We start from the raw sequence: 18924 nt of genomic DNA, 5'->3' as shown, positions 1-18924 counted from the left end.
GTCTGAAAATATGTTTCTAAATGATGGAGTAGCAGTTTATTTAATCATTTTAAAATTGAAAACAGTGAAATTATCGCACCTGTATTATAAAAATTAAAATAATCATTTTAAAATTGAAAACAGTGAAATTATCGCACCTGTATTATAAATGAACAAATGTATGGAGAGGTTATATCGAAGCAGTGTCGTTCCCGCAAATTGATAATGTGATGAAAGATTAACTCCCACACTGCTGATTTTTTTCTCTTTTAATGAAGCATCCATCAAGTATCATCGCGACATTTTCATTAGTTCATTGGAGTGTTCAGCCGTAGTGAGGCCACTTAAGGGACCAAATTGCCGGGTCATCTTCCGAAGTTATGGCAAATAAATATTTTGCACTTTCGCAAGAAGTGAATGTATAAATTAGGAATTTCGTGTGAAACCATAGGAACGGAACGTTTTGGAAGATCCAAGAAGCGAATGCATGGAACAGCTGAAAACATCTTCGATTAGTTTATCTCATCACAATTTATATAAAACACACTTACCTCCAGTACGAAGGCGTCTTCTTTGCTGATTATAGGTTAAAACAGTATCCCCAAAAGAATCCGGCGAAAAATGAAGCGAACAAACAAATATGTTTCGCGTATTAAACGAGCTTTTGTATCCGAAAAAGTTTAACCATATCTGTCTCAACAATTTGTTGGTCGGAAAACGGTGGAAAGTTATCCGACTTTCTTCAAAATTTTTCTGCTCCGGCATCGCGGACGTTGCACTTCGACATACTGCTGGAGTAAACAAACACTGTTCAGTATGAAATCGATAAAAAATCACATCAAACCTTACCTGCAGTCAAAATGCGGTACACTATCGTGATTATCGTCGGCCCGACTAACGATTTTGTCACTTTTTTACGATTTTTTGAACTTTTAAAAACAAGAAATATTGAAAAAATACCTTCCGAACATCTAACAAATTGAGAATTGTTTATTACTAACTTCTTTGTGTGTGTAACATATGCGCACTCCTTGTGTATACACAGGTAATATCACTCACCTTCTATTCTACGTAATTTGGTCTATGCGTACCCTAGACTTGCTATATGGTGTGAGCGCGCTTGCAACCAGGGGGCTACAAACAATAGTAGAACATTCTAGATCAACCTGTATGACTTCTAATGTGCTTATGGAGCGACCAAGAACAAATAAACGTTCTTTGACACTGTGGACAAGAATAGGGACGTTCACCTGCAAATAAATAACTCTACTAAATGGTCCATTGTAGTAAAACATTTTTGCCAACCCGTATGAATTCGAATGTGTCGCTCGAGTGATGAAGAATCCACAAACGTTTGTGGACAATGTGGACAAGAATAGGGACGTTCACCTGCAAAAAAAAAATGACACTGCTGAATGATTCATTGTACTGAAGCACGTTTTACCAACCCGTATGAGTTCGAATGTGTCGTTTGAGATTTGAAGTTTGTCTAAAAGCTCTCGGACAATGTGGGCAAGAATAGGGAAGTTCACCTACGAAGGAATGACTTGAATGAATGAATGGTTTTTTTGTAGTAAGACATGTTTTACTAACCCGTATGAGTTCTCATATGGTCTGGGAGTGCTGAAGAACTAATAAACGTTTTTGAACACTGTGTACAAGAATAGGGACGTTCACCTGCGAAGGAATGTCTCTAATGAATGGTTTATTGTAGAAGCAGTGCCGAGAATATTGACTTTCGCGACATTCAAATACGACGAATTTCAGTGTACCTTGTATTGATAATCCAGTAAGATGAAACAAGACCACCAACGAACACCAGTGAAATGAACATCATGCTCATGCTATGAAGTTCATTTTTCATTGCATTTTCATTTTCGTCTCGATTTTCGAAATGTCGTCATTGAAGATCATTAGTGAAAATCAAAGCATAACAATTGAACGTCAACCAAATTGAGAGTGTACTCGATTAAGGGTAAGGGAACGCCATTAATCACGTAAAATTATTGGTTTGACGACTTTGGCATTGAAATTGTATAGGTACCGATTCGCATCACTAACTAGTGGTGGTTGAAATGCGTACAAAACTCTCCGAATAACATAACAATAACATTCGGTACCGATCCCGTGACGGTACAATCGGACAGTAACAAGCAGTTGCCGTCGAAAACTACGCGCATTCGCTTGAAGCTGCGCTGCCGGAAGAAGAAGGAAATTAACGAAGCAAAGTCCTCAATTTGGAACATGATCAAAATAGCCATATACAGCGTAGCGAAGAACATCTTAGGACACGTGGAACAAATACGACGGTACGAGTGGTTCGATGATGAATGTCAGCAAGTGTTACACGAAAAGAACACTACGCGGGAGCTAATGTTGCATCAAAACACCCGTTAGAAAGTGGAGCAATATAGACAGAAGCGGAGACAGCACACCCAACTCTTCTTCGGAGAAAAGATGCGCCACCAGGAAGAGGAGGAGTGTGAAAAACTCAAACAGCTACACCGTTCTCATGAGACGCAAAACTTCTGCCGGAAACTCAATGCATCCCGGAAAGGCTTCGTGCCACGAGCAGAAATGTGTCAGAATAAGAATGGGGGTATCCTGGCGAACGAACGTGATGTGAGCGAAAAGTGGCGTACAGGCAGAGGACCAAGATAACGATGGAAGCGATTACGTTGGTGCAGTAAATAACGAAGATGATGCTTTTTCTGTTGAGTTATTTTTCATCACATAAGCGTATACTGTTGTTATGGAGACGCGCTGTTGTTTTTATACTTAGATTAGAACGAGCGAAGACATTTGATGTGTATGTGTGTATAAAATGAGGCGGGCATCACACAACTGAGAAACGATGGTTAGTATCAGAATTCTACTCCGGGTTCATTTTGCGCTCACTTGTTTTTGAATTTGATGCAATTCGTACCAAGAGAGAATACGTGTTTGTTATGAACGCACACTGATGAAATATGTTTTCTGAAGACTGGTTATTTCCTCTATCTTCAAGACTCGCACACCGGAGCAATAATCAACTAGCAACTATCAACATGCAACACGCAATAATCTCACCAATGGGATTTCCATTTATTTTTTGTTGATCCCTTAGGCGGCTCGCACACCGCAGCAATAAGCAACTAGCAAACTGCAGTACACAATATGCAACAGGAAACATATTTTGTTGTTCTTCGCATACCAGAGCAATAAAAACCCCTGACATTATGCAAACAATCGCCTTAATGTACGAAACTTGTCAAAATATGAGCGATAAGTTGCTATTCAACCGACACGCCGTGTTGCTAGCGACATGTGTTGCTCTGTAAAGGCGACAGCGATATCGTATTGCGTCGGTGTGCGAGATCAACAAAGATTAAATGGAAAAATCCATTGGTGATAATATTGCTTATTGCATGTTGACAGTTGCTAGTTGCTCATTGCTCCGGTGTGCGAGCCGCCTTAAACCGACGCAATATGTACGTTTTAGGGAAATATATTCCGGTTTGCATAACGACAAGCGAGTACAAAAGTACTCAACACCAAAAAATACCCCCGACTTGCATGTATTCGCAAAGCGGATTCCCCCAGGCTCATTAATTTTGAAGTCCGTGTTAGGGAAAACAGCTCAGTGGGGAAAAATACCCCCAACTTGCATGTTCTGACAAAGTGGATTCCCCCAGGCACATTGATTTAGAAGTCCGTGTATGTATATTAGCAGAGCAGATTTCCACTGGTACATCGATTTTAAAGTCTGTGTTGGGGAAATCGTAAATCGTACCAATCAAAACTTAGGCAGTTAGGGCGTTGAAATAACGCTTGACATTTTACAGTTATTCAATTGTTCATCTCATGGAAAATAACATTTCGTTAATTGAGATAGACGCGTAGAAATATTCTCTATCAATTGATGCAAACATCTTTCCGATCTGTTAAGAAATGTTCAAGTTATAAGCATTAGAAATACGGGTAGGGTTAGCACACAAATCGGCAGAACAAATGTATGGAAAAAAAGGAAGTTCTTCCAGTTTTCATGAATTTGAACCGTTTAGATATTTGCGAATTGTAATGTAGAACATATCAAACAAATCTTAGAGAATTTCCGATTCGATTGGTATGCAAATCGTGAGAATTCGTTCACAGTGAAAATAGTTATTAACGTTAACTTTATTTCATTAAAACGTGGTCTGGCACCCTTCCTGAAAGACGTAGTTCTACGTCAAAAATATAATTTTTTTTTACCCTTTTCAAAAAGTAGCCTGATTGTTTTTGGAATACTTCAAGTATGCAAAGTTGCTTAAAAGACCCATGTCTTTACACCCACAACGTTTCACTGATAACGTTCTCATGAGACGCAAAACTTCTGCCGGAAACTCAATGCATCCCGGAAAGGCTTCGTGCCACGAGCAAAAATGTGTCGGAATAAGAATGGGGGTATCCTGGCGAACGAACGTGATGTGAGCGAAAAGTGGCGTACAGGCAGAGGACCAAAATAACGATGGAAGCGATTACGTTGGTGCATTAAATAACGAAGATGATGCTTTTTCTGTTGTAGTTCTCAATCAATTCAAATAACCCATTCGGGGTGGTTTCGACGAAGCTGCACCATGTTGGAGAATATATCTCGTTCTACGCAGAGGATACTGCTCGTTTAAGCTCTTCAAATTACTCATTCTGCTTGTAAGCTACATCTACTATTCGCCCGATCACTCCTCATAAGTTCCTGACAGGGTTTTGATTTGGTAAATAAGCTGACCTGTCCAGAATCAGAAGCCCCTATTCATTAAACCACGCCTCGGGATTTTATGAATTGATACCAAATTACACGATCATCACATTTTTTTTGATGCAAAACAACAGTAAATGATTCTGAAGAACTTCGTTGCACTTCCGATTGTTCATTCGTGTTGATGGTTGATGGTATCCTCTGCGTAGAACGAGATACACATTACAACATGGCGCACCTGGGTCGAAACCACCCCGAATGGGTTATTTGAACTGATCGAGAACTAAAGATGGCCTACGTATTAGATTTTTTGACGTAGAACTACGTCTTTCATTAAGGGTGCCAAATCAGAAAACAGGTCACGTTTTTATGAAATAAAGTTAACGTTAATAACTATTTTTGCCACGAATGGATTTTGGCGATTTACATACTAAACGAATCGGAAATTCCGTAAGATTTGTTTAATATGCTATACATTAGAAGCCCCTGGTTTGTAAATGGTTAAAATTCATGAAAACTTGAGGCGTTTCCATTTTCCCATACATTTGTTCTGTCTATTTGTGTGCTTTCCCGAACAGAGCTGTCAACAACGAGCAACTCATCGACGACCAACGGAGGGGAAATCGTAGGATTTAAAGTCTCCGCGAACAAAGGAAAAATAGAAGAATGAAGGGGAATACTTGCCTAGAGTATAAACAGTGGATCTCGCAGAGGCAAACTTTCATTCGGCATTGGACTGTTGAGCAATCCAGTTCACTTTACTTTCGCTGCGCTTCGATCTAAGTTTGGACCCCACCAGTGGTAATCCAACTTGGATATCGTCGTTTGATTTTTCTGTTCATTTTTGTGTTATTCGTATCGTGTTTTTTTTCGCGTCATAAATTGGACGTTTCGCGTAGTGTGTGATGAGCAAGAAGAAGAGGAAGGCAGGCTCGAGCCCTGCAAAAACGAACGCATTGCCAGGGGCAATAAAATGCGTCATCTAATGATCACGCGATGTTGGTGCAATGAAAAGCGCTCGCACTGAACCGAGCCTTCGCGAGTGTGACACCGCATCGAACAACAGCGAAGTAGGCGATTTCGTCGCGTCGGTCGAAAATGTAAACGCCGTTACGCAGGCAGCAACCAAAATCAAGCTCCCCCCGCTGGTGGTGAAGGCGGTGACTCTTGACAAACTCATCAGCGAATTCGCATCGATGGGTGTTACAGCAGAGTACAAGATGTGTGGCATAATTCAGTCTTTTTCCAAGCAGTTAACACTGTTTGTTTTCCGTCATCATAAGGGCATCGTTGGTGCCTTTGAGAATGCATCAATGCATTAAACTGACGTTATGGCGAAGCAGGCGTTAAGATTGTGCACCAAAAAATTATTTGGGAATACCAAGCATCTTGAATGTCTTACTGGAATGTTATAAGTTATTTGGGTTCGCGTGCCAGTCGCAAAACTGCCTTCAACTAGGATTGCATTTGCGCTAATATTGATCATAATGAAGCATTGATACTGTTTTCGAGGTTGTTATTAACAAAAAGAGTTTATTTTGCTTGTTTAGTCACCAAGAAAGTAAATGTTCTGGAATTTTGTATGTGATTAGGTTTCGCTTGCCAGTAGCAAAACTTCCTCCACTAAGGGTGACAGCTGCGCTTCTCTCGAACATGAGAAAGTTATGCAACTCTTTTCGAGGCCAGTAATATTAACATAAGCGTTTCTTTTGAGAATAGCGCAAAATGCTAGAAGTGTTCATATTCCTAGTAGTTTCAATCCACCAATGTAAACCAAGAAATAAATTGCGACATACGATCAGCTAGTGTATTGTTTTGCGAGGGCAAGAATGAATCATAAATCAATTATCGTCAACTGATTCTGCAATGTAAAAACCATTTCAGAGACTATTCCACTACGCAGTTATTTCTAAAGTTTCACAGCATTATAGAATAATATCCGAAGGTATAAACAAGCGACTTATATAAAATAACAGCGTAGTTCTACGTCAACAATTCGGTCGTATCATGGACACAACCTCCTATCATTTTTTTTGTAATTCATGTTAAATTGACGTTAATTTTCTAAAAGAGTGAGAGTTTTTCCATCTGGTTCTATAGTTATGAAACACTAGAATTTGTGTTTTTTTTTGTTTCGCGCCTGAACACAACAATAAAGCTGAAAAGATTAGTCTTATAAATGAAAATAGTTATAGTGTTCTACACTATATACTTCAATTCAACCGACTTCTTAAATATCTCTAGAAACTCAGAAAAATGAGTGGTTCTATAGTTGTGAAACGCAGTGTATTAGATTCAAGAAAAAGTTTTGTTTGTTTGAATTTGACACTTGGAAATTGTTACAAATGATTGATACATGGTCCACTCTGTCTGTGCCATAGAGCCATTTCGCCATGGTAAATGGTACATGATCGAAATTGTTATGATTGATCAACAAAAACCCCTCATAGTATGCAGTCAGAGCAAACCAATTATTCCTGCTGTATGCGTCAAATCTAATGAATGTGGTAGGTATGTAGCTTACATAATGCTTAACCAAATGTAATCAATAATTCGAAATTTTCGATTTTGCGACTTGGTTCCCTTTGACTTAACACCGACCAGTTGTTAGTTGCTCCGGTGTGCGAGCCGCCTTAAGCACACAGAAGAGAGAGTTGGGCTAAAAATCAATCCGTCTAAAACCAAATAGATACTGGCTTCCGGATCCAAGCGCGAAATGATCCGATTAAGTAGTAGTGTAGTGATCGACGGTGATGAGATCGAGGTAGTGGACCAATCTGTCTACCTTGGGTCAATCGTAACGTCTGACAATGATACCAGTCGCGAGATCCAGAGACGGGAGTCGTACCTACTAGATCTCCACAAACACTTGAGTTTAAACAGGATCGCAACGAGCAAGCTGGTTAGACTAAGTGAAACAGAACATAGTGAGCGCGGAGTGCCCATGGAACTGGAGAGAGATAGGCATAAACCGAGTCAAATGAAGAAAAAAGAACGTGAATCAGGCATGCTGTAAAAATGTTAAGCCAAAATAAATAAATAATTAAAGTAAGACATGTTTTACCAACCCGTATGGGTTCGAATATGTTTTTTAAGACTTGAAGCAAGCTCAAACGCCTTCAGACAATGGGGACATGCATGGGGACGTTCACCTGCAGAGATATAACTATGCTGATTAGTTCCCGTATATAACACATTCTATACCTACCCTTATGAGTTTTAATGTGCCCGTGGAGCACAGAACTAGTTTTAAACGCCTTCGGACAATGGGGACAAGAATATGGACGTTCTCCTGCAAAAAAATAACGCTGCTGAATGATTCATCTGTAGTAAAATATTTTTACCAACCCGTATGAGTTCGGATGTGATCTTGTAACGTACAAGAATTTGAACACGCTTTTGCACAATGTGGACAAGAAAAGAGACGTTCACCTACAAAAGAAGGGCTTTGCGGAATACTTCATTGTAGTTTAATATATTCTACCAACCAGTATGAGTTCGAATATGTTGTTTGAGCGTTTTAGGGCGATTATACGCCTTCGGACAATGTGGACAGGAATAAGGACGCTCACCTGTAAAGGAATGACTTTGATGGATGGTTCATTGCAGTTGAAATTGTTTACTCACCCGTATGAGTTCGAATGAATGTTTTGTCTTCTTCGACTACTTCGCCGATAGAAAATAGCTCTCCATTCTGTCCCTTGATTAGCGTTTTGGGTTCCAGTGCAATAGGGTCTGTCTCGAAAACGTCAACATTATTCGATAGTTTGTGGTCATCAATTATCAACTCTGGCTCCCTTTTGATAGCAGTTGGTTCAACGCTGGGCAAAATTAGGAAGCAGCACTCGGGAATGTTGTGGACGGTTATGAACTCTTGGTGGCATTTGTCGCACGTAGGATAGCTGCTTAACTGGGAAGTGGAATTGCTCAATTTCTGCAAGATAGTGTTTATTTTCTGCTCTTGCTGGTGAGTGGGAACTAGTTCGTGACGAAATTCCTCATTGCATGTGTTAGAGCAGAAGCTGCATTGATCACTGTTGAATATGCATACAAATAACAATTACGGCTTGCAATAATGCAGTTTCTACATCATTTTCCTAGTAAACTTACAGGTTGTTTTTAACAAACGCCATGTCAAAACTGTCCAATAGAACGTAAGAATGCCAAAACATTCCTTTTTTCAGCAGCAAGCAGAACAAGCTATTTTGAGTCTCTTGAAATGTTTTGCTGATAGCTTCAGCATTCTCGTCTTCAGAAATGTAAACAGATAATGCCAGGGATGCCAGGAAACTTCCACAAATATCTTTCTAATCTGGGTTCAGAAATGCCAGGTTTGATGATATCTCGCGTAACTTTTGAAAAGGTCCTATGTAACAAATGTAAACAAATCGAGTTAATGGATGCACGCTGTCAGTTTTCAATCATTGAATGTATTACAAAAACAATCGTTCACGTATCTATCTTCTTCATCTTTTTGTCGCCGATACAAAAAATATCCAATGTACAGATTCGAATTTTAAGCAGCCGGCTGTTACTTCACTGAAAGAAATAATTAGTAAATATAACGAATTTTTTGGTAAATAGTACCAATCTATAGTCATTTTCGACCGTACTAATAAACACATATGTCAAGCAGAACCATGATTCGGAAGCCCCACGTATCAGAATTATATCCTTATTATACCTCCGTATTGTCTTATGGGAGCAATGAAAATGGTTAATACGCGCTTTTCTCACCAGTTTTCAGATATGACAATATCCAAGCTTACTAATGTTATCGAGTAAAATATACTAATCTCTGGTAGGGATGCGGGTTTGTTGACAATATGTACAAAAAATTTGTACATTCTACTAATTTTGCATTACCAAATGTATTTAGTAGTTTTCGACCGAGGATTTTTCTAAGGGTTCGGACGCCACTTTCCTCCGACGGCCGAAACGTCCGAAGTAACAAAGCAGTCAAAACAACTCGCAGTCGTACTTCGGTCGTTTTGGAATTTGTTTCTTACAGGTGTTGTTATCGATTTCAGTGCAATTCAACGAGTGATAACAATAATAATCAGTCTTTAGAACGAAATGCTGATATTTGGATTGTTGTTTATTAGTTAGTTTCAAATTTTTATAGTGCAACGTAATATGTCCAATTGGCAACCGCGGGCAGTCAAAACGTCCAATGTAACATTTTTCGCTCCGAGGCTTCAACCTTAATCTCAAATCACGGAACAATAGTTACGATTGGTTTTACGAAGTTATTCTTGACAGCTAGTGGTGAAAACAGTGATAAAGATTGATAGCTTTTAAGACAATTCGCGAAAAAATGTTCGGGTCTTCAACTACGTTTTTCTCGAGTTGGCGAAAATGTTACATTGGACCTTTTCAAAAGTTACGCGAGATATGTCTCCGTTTGGGGCCGTCCACATACCACGTGACAGAAAAATCATGTTTTTGAACACCCCCTTCCCCCACCGTGGACAGACGTGGACATTTCCTATGCCCCTCCCCATGTTTTCCACGTGAACATTGCACCAATCATTTCTAAAAAAATCAAAATAAAATTGAACCTCTCTTAAATTTAATTTTGGGATTGATTCTATTTTCTATTCTATAGTTTTATGGATAAAAATGTTAGCTTAATTAATAATAACGGTTTATTTTAAATTCGTTTATTCTCTCTCCAACATTCTCCGGGAAGTTATTTGTATCGCTCTTTAGTTTCTTACAAATTCCATTAATGTTGTCAGGTTGTTTTTACCGCTGAAATCCACATACAAAATTCACTTGAGAATCTATTCTCGGGAGTTCTTTTTTTATTATTCTTATTATATTCTTATTAATTATTTGCCGACGTAAGTTGGGTGAGCTGTAACACTTCGGCTGAAAAGTTCATAAGATTGACGTCTAGATGGCGCCTCTTGCAACAATCTACTTGACTATCACAAAGCACCATCTTTCAATGGATACGTGTCAAAATATGACAGCGGTCGATTGGTTCGTGAGTTACAGTATTGGGATTGAAGTAGCCTTTGTTATTGTGAAAAAATGGAAAAATCACAAACGAATGAAAACGATGGCAAAATTGCATGAATTTGGTTTCGAATTGCTTCCGCATCCACCGTATTCTCCAGATCTGGCCCCCAGCGACTATTGTTTTTGCAGTAGCATTGTTGGCAACACGGATTCGCGAGTTTCTTATCACCCTAACAATGTACCACAGGGAGATGTGAAATGGGCGAAAGTCTGACAAATGTAAGATCGATAAGGCAGTTTCAGAGATCAATAAAAAAAACAACAACCATCTTGAAATTGATTACAAAACGTTATTCTGAATTCCTTAAATTGTTCATAATTAATTGTGCCTAATTGGTGAATAAATCACATCAGGACCGCAACTTATTGTTACGACACGGCGGGTAGATTAGAGTAGAGGACGAATAAATGTAAGCAACGAACAAATGTAAAACATAAAAACAATGAACTAAAAGAATTGAATTACAGCTTAAAGCATATACTCAAACAAAACATACGAGTTCGCTATAAAGAAGTCCGAAACGAAAACCGCTCCCGTAACAACAAACTTTAAGATTTATTCTTTGAAGTTTATTAAGACCTCGTAAAATGATGCCGGTAGATCAACCAATTCCGAATGAAGTATCCACTGATGCTCTGTGCATTGTATGCAAGCAGCTAAATGAGGCAGATGCCAAGATGGTGCAGTGCGATGGATGCACTCGCTGGATTCATTTTTCGTGCGCCGGGGTTGGCGATAGCATAGAAGCAGATGATAGAAGTTACCATTGCGTAGTATGTCGACCGAGGGGTTCGCGTGCACCATCAACGGCGAAATCGACAGCGTCGACGAGCGCAAGTGCACGACAAGCAAAACTGCAGTTGGAGATGCAGCAATTGGCAGAGGAAAAGGAACTCCAGGCCAAGATGGTGGCTGAAAAAGCAGACCAGGACAAGGAATTGCAGGAGAAAGCTATACGAATGGAGAAGGAAAGGAAGGAGAAGGTGAGGGCGGATCAACTGAAGTTAGAGAAGGAGTTCATGGATCGGAAGTATAAGTTGCTTCACGCGCAATTGAACGAGGATGCCAGAACGAGCTCAAGAGTGAGTGTAAGAAGCGGTGATACAGCCAAAAGTGTCGAAAAGGTTCGATGCTGGATCGACAACCACCAAGGGATTATGAATACCAAATCTGGAAAAGTTATTTCCACTGGATTCATACCGGAAGCGGGTGATGATGTCGTACCAAAGCCAGTAGTACCGGTAGAAAACACAGTAGTTCAAAGCAGTTCGTCTACTGTTCCAGCTCGAGTCAACAATAAAACGGGGGAAGCGAGTAATATTGTCGCACGGCCTAGTGTACTTGCGAAACTGTTCGATGACGTCACTTCACCCATCACCAACGTAAACCGAGAAACTTCCGTTAGCGACGGAAATCCAATCCTATCACTCCCATCATTGGTTCAATCAACGCCCCGGACAGCACCTGTATCGTATACGAGTATTCCCATCGTTCAGCGTAAAGTATCGTGGCAGAATCCGTCGGCAGCTCCACAATTGACTCCTGCAGTAACTGCAACCGTCGTTAGCAGTTCATTGCTTCCTCAGATTCCCGCATATAGCGAATACATCCAACCACGAGATGAAAAGCGCACATGGGTGGATTCTCACACTGGTCAGTACAATTTGTATGTAGTACCCACATCGACCATGGTGAGTACCAGCAGTTCAGCCTCAGTAAGATGCACTGGAGAACCAATCGCACATAGCTATGTTCAACCATCATACATTTACACTCCATCGTTAGAACAGTTAGGGCACTCTCAGGTACCTAGGAATGAACCACTGTTATACACCGGTTCCGATAACTATTTCATAAGTAGAAACCAGCCTGTAGGTTTCCCGAATCCTCTGGTGCCCCAGAATGCTCTTCAAGCAGTCTCTCATACACCTTCGACAATATGGGGGGATCCTCGACCTCCACTTCGTGCTCCTGTAGTGAGTGTGTCAAGTTACCAAACACCCATACCGGCTGTAGCAAATACACAGTGGCCGTACGAGCTGTCTCATTCTCAGTCGTTATACGGTCCAAATACCCAGCAGTTGGCAGCACGCCACGTTGTTCCCAAAGAACTTCCATGTTTTGCTGGGGATCCAATCGAATGGCCGATGTTCTGGAGCAGCTATGAAACATCCACGCAGATGTGTGGGTATAATGATTCGGAGAACTTGATGCGACTGCAACGTTGCTTGAAGGGGGACGCAAGGAAATCAGTGAGTAGTTTTCTCCTTCATCCTTCGAACGTCCCAGAGATCATCAATACGCTTCGAGTTCTATATGGACGGCCAGAAGCAATTATAAATTCCCTTTTAGCAGAAGTGCGCGCAACACCGACCCCACGACCAGATAAACTGGGAACCATTATCAGTTTCGGTCTGGCTGTTAGAAATTTCTGCGCTCATCTAGTTTCGACGGGACAGCAGTTGCATTTGGCTAACCCGATCTTGATTGAGGAACTGGTCGAGAAGCTTCCAGCAAACATCAAGCTTGATTGGGCGATGTATAAACAACGAGTGCCGAACGTAGATTTGAAGACCTTCGCAGATTATATGAATGTGATCGTAACGGCTGCCAGTAGCGTTACACCAGTTTCCGCTAAACTCGAAAAACCAAAAGGGAAAGCGGAGATACATACAATGAACATTCAGAACGATGAGGCAACAGAGAAGCCAGAATCATACATCCAAACAAGAACTGCACGTCCTTGTGTGGTTTGTCATACAGGGGGACACAAACCGAAGGATTGCACAATTTTCAAGTCGAAAACGTTAGAAGACAGATGGAAGGTGGCTCAAGGCTTGAGTCTCTGTAGACGCTGTTTATATCCGCATGGGAAATGGCCGTGTAAAGCATTGGGTTGCGGGGTTAACGGTTGTCAGCAACGGCATCACCGATTGCTTCATCCAGGCGAACCACGAGAACCGAAAACAGAAATTTCGGTTCCAACTTCTGGCGTAATCTCAGTTCATCAACAACAGCAGCAAGTACTCTTTCGCATTATCCCGGTAGTCCTTCATGCCAACGGTCGATCAGTACGAACTTTCGCATTCTTGGACGGTGGCTCTGATTCCACTTTGGTAGAGAGATCTTTGGCTGAACAACTAGGTGTACAAGGTCCAACATCTCCACTATGTATGCAGTGGACCAACGGGGTCAAGCGTGTAGAAGAAGAATCTCAGCAAATTCAACTGAACATTTCAGGATTGAGTATAGACAAACAATTTACCATTCGCAGAGTGCAAACCATCGACGGGCTCGAGCTACCACGCCAATCTTTGAATTTCGAGGAATTGCAGAGCAAATACCCGTACATGAAAGGGCTGCCAGTTCAAAGCTACAACGAAGCCGTTCCCGGTTTATTGATAGGACTGGATAATACCAGATTAAAGACCACACTAAAGCTGAGGGAGGGTCGCGAGCACGAGCCAGTAGTCGCTAAAACCAGGTTGGGCTGGGTTCTGTATGGTCGTTCTGGGGATAAAACAGGTACATCTTCACAGCGAGTTCTGCATATTCGTACGAAATCACGAGACGACGAGTTACATGAACTGGTGAAGAGTTTTTTCTCTATGGAAAGCATTGGCGTTGCGGTGACTCAGACGAAGGAATCGGCCGACGACATGCGCGCTCAGAAGATTCTTCAATCCACAACGATCAGAACTGAAACCGGCAGATTCGAAACTGGGCTTTTGTGGAGATTCGATAATGTCAAGTTTCCCGATAGCAGACCCATGGCTGAGCGCAGATTGAGGTGCTTGGAACGTCGGCTTCTTAAATCACCAGACTTGTACGACAACGTTCGGCAAAAAATGACTGACTACATATCCAAAGGGTACGCACACAAGGCAACTACATGTGAGCTGGATGAGATGGATCCCAAGCGGACGTGGTTTTTACCATTGGGTGTCGTAGTGAACCCCAAGAAACCTGATAAAATTAGGGTTGTCTGGGACGCTGCTGCGTCTATACAAGGGGTATCGTTGAACTCCGTTCTTCTGAAAGGACCGGATCTACTAACATCTCTACAAGGTGTCTTGTGTCGGTATCGACAAAGGAAAATCGCTATAAGTGGCGATATCATGGAAATGTTCCATCAAGTGCTCATCAGAATGCAGGATCGTACAGCCCAATGGTTCCTTTGGCGGGACAGTCCATCTGACCCGATTGAAGTGCACGTTATGGATGTTGCTATATTTGGGTCAACGTGTTCACCAAGTTCAACGCAGTTCGTGAAGAATTTGAATGCGCGGGAGTATGCGGCAGAATATCCGGAAGCATCACAGGCCATACAGGAAAACCATTATGTGGATGATTATCTGGACAGCGTCGATACGATCGAGCAAGCTGTTCAGCTAGCTCTGGACGTTAAACAAGTTCATGAAAAGGCAGGATTCGTTATTCGGCATTGGATGTCCAACTCCGCAGAGGTGTTACTGCGAATCGGAGAGCAGAACACGAAGTCAGTTAAGAGCTTCACGATGGACAAGGGCAGTAATCTGGAACGGGTTTTGGGAATGGTATGGCGACCACAAGAGGATGTCTTCGTATTCTCGTCGGCTTTCCGCAATGATTTACAACGTCTACTGGAAGAGTCCATAGTGCCAACTAAACGGCAATTGCTGAGCTTAGTTATGAGCGTTTTCGACCCGTTAGGAATGGTCGCTCCGTTTGTGGTGCATGGTAAGACAATAGTCCAAGATGTGTGGAGATCCGGAATTGGCTGGGACGAACCGTTACCGGCGAATATCGTACCTCAATGGGAGCGATATGCAAAACTTTTAGGAACGCTTAATACAGTGAAAATACCCAGATGCTACTTTCCTGGATACCAACCGGAAGCATACAATTCGCTTGAACTGCACGTCTTCGTCGATGCTAGTAATTCCGCATATGCTGCCGCAGCGTACTTTCGGATTCTGGACCACGGAGAAGTACGCTGTAGTTTGGTGGCTGCAAGGAGCAAGGTAGCCCCTATCAAGTTGTTGTCAGTCCCGCGATTAGAGCTGCAGGCAGCCGTGATTGGAACACGACTTATGAAATCTATCATCTCAAATCACACGATACGCATCAAGCGTAAAATCTTATGGAGTGATTCAGCTACAGTCCTTAACTGGATACGAGCAGATCCACGGAACTACAAGCAGTTCGTAGCGTTCAGGGTAACAGAAATCCTGGATGAAACGGAGATCAGTGACTGGAGGAAGGTGCCAACAAAGATGAATGTTGCTGATGAAGCTACAAAGTGGGGACAAGGCCCATGCTTTGATGAACACAGCAGGTGGTTCAACGGACCGGAGTTCTTGTATAAACCGGAGTCTGATTGGCCAGAGGAAGCAATTGAACAACCTACTACTGAAGAGTTAAGGGTGGCCTATTTGCAACAGCAGATATCAACACAGCAGGTCATCGAATTTGAGCGTTTCTCGAAGTGGGAGAGGTTACTTCGCACTATGGCATTCGTCCTACGGTTTGTTTTGCCACAGTTGTCTCAAGATGAATCGAAGTCGAATGAAGGCATGTTCCTGAGAAAAAAAGAATTACAACGAGCGGAGTCAACTATATTTAAGATAATCCAAAGTTGTGAATATCCTGAAGAGTGCCGCATACTGCGTAGTAATCGAGAAGCGCATCCAGAAGAACGTAGACAGATTCAGAAAAACAGTCGTGTCTTCAAACTACTCCCATTCATGGATCCAACGGGTGTCATGCGAATGGGATCTCGCATCGCTGCAGCAGATTGTATTCCTGATGATGGAAAATTTCCTGTGATCTTGCCTAAGGACCATTATGTCACACAATTGGTGATTAATTGGTACCACAGGAAATATGGACACGCTAACAATGAAACCGTAGTAAACGAACTTCGACAGAAGTTCCACGTTTCAGAGTTACGAACGGCCGTCAAGAAGGTGGCAAAATGTTGTAACTGGTGCAAAATTCATAAGTGCAAGCCACAAATTCCGCCAATGGCGCCCCTTCCTCTTGCCCGTCTCACGCCGTACGTCAGAGCCTTCACATTCACGGGACTGGATTATTTTGGTCCAATAACTGTTCGCTTTGGACGAGGTGTTGTCAAAAGATGGGTAGCGTTGTTTACCTGCCTAGGAACCCGAGCAGTACACTTGGAACTCACTTACAGCTTGTCGTCTGAATCCTGCAAGATGGCAATACGCAGGTTCATTGCCCGTCGAGGAGCACCACAGGAAATTTATTCAGACCAAGGAACTAACTTTCAAGGGGCGAGCGCGGAGTTAAAACAGCAGATAAGCACCATCAGTCGCGATCTAGCGGAGACATTTACAAATGCGGAAACACAATGGAAACTCAACCCACCGTACGCCCCACATATGGGTGGCATATGGGAACGACTGATTCGCTCAGTGAAGACCGGCCTGGCGAACATGGAGTTGTCAAGAAATCCAGATGAGGAAACTTTGGTAACGGCCCTTGTGGAGGTGGAATCCTTGGTGAACTCGTGTCCATTAACTTACCTACCGGTCGACAGTGAAGAAGGCGAGGCCTTGACACCAAATCACTTCCTACTGTTGAGTTCGAGTGGAGTGGTTCAGCCAGAAGTCCGGCCAACGGAAGACAGTGCGCTGCTAAGATCCAATTGGAAGCATGTACAGCTTATGCTAGACAGGTTTTGGAAGCGGTGGATCCAAGAATATTTGCCTGTTATCTCCAGGCAACCGAAGTGGTTTGGAGAGGTGAAACCCATTAACATCGGAGACCTGGTCATTGTTGTGAACGACGGCGTGAGGAATAGCTGGATCAGAGGTAGGATTGTCAAAGTGTATCCTGGACGTGATGGACGAGTTCGCAGTGCGGATGTGCAAACTTCTGGTGGTATCATGCGTAGACCGGCGATTAAGCTCGCTACCTTGGATGTAGCCAGGGAAGCAGGTACAGCTTAAGGATACCTGAAGCAGTACGGGTGGGGGTATGTTGGCAACACGGATTCGCGAGTTTCTTATCACCCTAACAATGTACCACAGGGAGATGTGAAATGGGCGAAAGTCTGACAAATGTAAGATCGATAAGGCAGTTTCAGAGATCAATAAAAAAAAACAACAACCATCTTGAAATTGATTACAAAACGTTATTCTGAATTCCTTAAATTGTTCATAATTAATTGTGCCTAATTGGTGAATAAATCACATCAGGACCGCAACTTATTGTTACGACACGGCGGGTAGATTAGAGTAGAGGACGAATAAATGTAAGCAACGAACAAATGTAAAACATAAAAACAATGAACTAAAAGAATTGAATTACAGCTTAAAGCATATACTCAAACAAAACATACGAGTTCGCTATAAAGAAGTCCGAAACGAAAACCGCTCCCGTAACAACAATTTGCAGTAGCATTGTGCATGATGACCAGGGATAGCATCTGGTGTTCGACTAGCTGTCGAGGGTGGGCGACGGTGAGATGGGGGGACAAGACAAACAAACTAATAACGAAAAAGAAAAACACAAAAGCATTAAATACTTATACTAGACCGTTTCACAAACATATAGATCAACTGCATATAGCAGATGTCGCGAGTTCCCAACACGTCTCTAACAGGAACATAGGGTTGTCTTCCTTGGACCTCAAGGGCATTCAAAAGGTACTCTCTGGCTGCGTAATTATCCGTACATTGCCAAACTGCGTGATCGATGTCATCGTAACCGTTTCCACACCGACAGACGTTGCTTTGAACAAGATTTATTCTGTGGAGATGCACATCAAGCGAGTAGTGGTTGGACATAAGTCTACTCATTACACGAATGAAGTCACGACTTAAGTCCAAACCTTTGAACCACGCTCTCGAAGAAACCTTTGGAATAATTGAATATAACCACCGCCCAAGACTCCCAGTGTCCCAATCGGTTTGCCAACTCAAGAGGGAACTCTGACGCAGTAATTGGAAAAATTCATCGTATGAAATCTGTCTATCAAACAATTCGCCTTCCTGGGCACCCACCTTTGCGAGAGTGTCCGCCTTCTCATTGCCAGGAATTGAGCAATGAGAGGGGACCCAAACAAAGGTTAACTTATAAGATCTTTCGATCAGTGCACTCATCTGCTGTCTCACTTTTGTGAGGAAATAAGATGGGTGCCTACTAGTTTTCATCGACTGGAGAGCCTCAAGCGAACTGAGACTATCCGAGA

At 42.1% G+C, this 18924-nt stretch overlaps 2 protein-coding genes across 6 annotated transcripts; one reads left to right on the top strand and one right to left on the bottom strand.

Moving 5' to 3' along the window:
- On the bottom strand, nucleotides 1-9280 carry LOC129771723 (zinc finger protein 771-like). 5 transcript variants are annotated; one of them, XM_055775697.1, is made up of 14 exons: nucleotides 8807-9280; nucleotides 8324-8730; nucleotides 8185-8268; nucleotides 8045-8128; nucleotides 7905-7988; nucleotides 7765-7848; nucleotides 1573-1656; nucleotides 1428-1511; nucleotides 1285-1368; nucleotides 1039-1229; nucleotides 829-950; nucleotides 531-770; nucleotides 138-475; nucleotides 31-79 (listed from the first exon to the last, which is right to left on the bottom strand). In XM_055775697.1, the coding sequence occupies exons 1-10, from the start codon at nucleotides 8866-8868 to the stop codon at nucleotides 1141-1143; spliced, it is 1146 nt and encodes a 381-aa protein (XP_055631672.1). In that variant the 5' UTR covers nucleotides 8869-9280; the 3' UTR covers nucleotides 31-79; nucleotides 138-475; nucleotides 531-770; nucleotides 829-950; nucleotides 1039-1140. The 5 variants fall into 5 exon arrangements, with proteins under 5 accessions (XP_055631671.1, XP_055631673.1, XP_055631674.1 ...); XM_055775696.1 differs by having other exon boundaries at nucleotides 1-475; XM_055775698.1 differs by having other exon boundaries at nucleotides 1-475; nucleotides 531-767.
- A 1584-nt stretch (nucleotides 9281-10864) lies between these two features.
- LOC129765681 (uncharacterized) lies at nucleotides 10865-17680 on the top strand. Its single transcript, XM_055766092.1, has 2 exons — nucleotides 10865-11133; nucleotides 11192-17680. The coding sequence occupies exon 2, from the start codon at nucleotides 11312-11314 to the stop codon at nucleotides 17678-17680; it is 6369 nt and encodes a 2122-aa protein (XP_055622067.1). The 5' UTR covers nucleotides 10865-11133; nucleotides 11192-11311.
- The last annotated feature ends 1244 nt before the right edge of the window (nucleotides 17681-18924 follow it).

The sequence above is a fragment of the Toxorhynchites rutilus genome, chromosome 2 (assembly GCF_029784135.1).
Source record: "Toxorhynchites rutilus septentrionalis strain SRP chromosome 2, ASM2978413v1, whole genome shotgun sequence".
Lineage (NCBI taxonomy): Eukaryota > Metazoa > Arthropoda > Insecta > Diptera > Culicidae > Toxorhynchites > Toxorhynchites rutilus.
This window is presented reverse-complemented; position numbering and strand designations above follow the sequence as displayed.

Bases quoted from the DNA above. Each gene is read 5' to 3' on its own strand.
- LOC129771723 (XM_055775696.1), bottom strand. From the start codon at position 8,868: ATGTTTTGGCATTCTTACGTTCTATTGGACAGTTTTGACATGGCGTTT. The intron at 1,657-7,764 runs GTTGGTAAAACA...ATTCCTTCGCAG, and splicing joins ACATATTCGAACCCATACGG to GTGAACGTCCCTATTCTTGT. The intron at 1,230-1,284 runs GTTGGCAAAAAT...ATTTATTTGCAG, and splicing joins ACACATTCGAATTCATACGG to GTGAACGTCCCTATTCTTGT.
- LOC129765681 (XM_055766092.1), top strand. From the start codon at position 11,312: ATGATGCCGGTAGATCAACCAATTCCGAATGAAGTATCCACTGATGCT.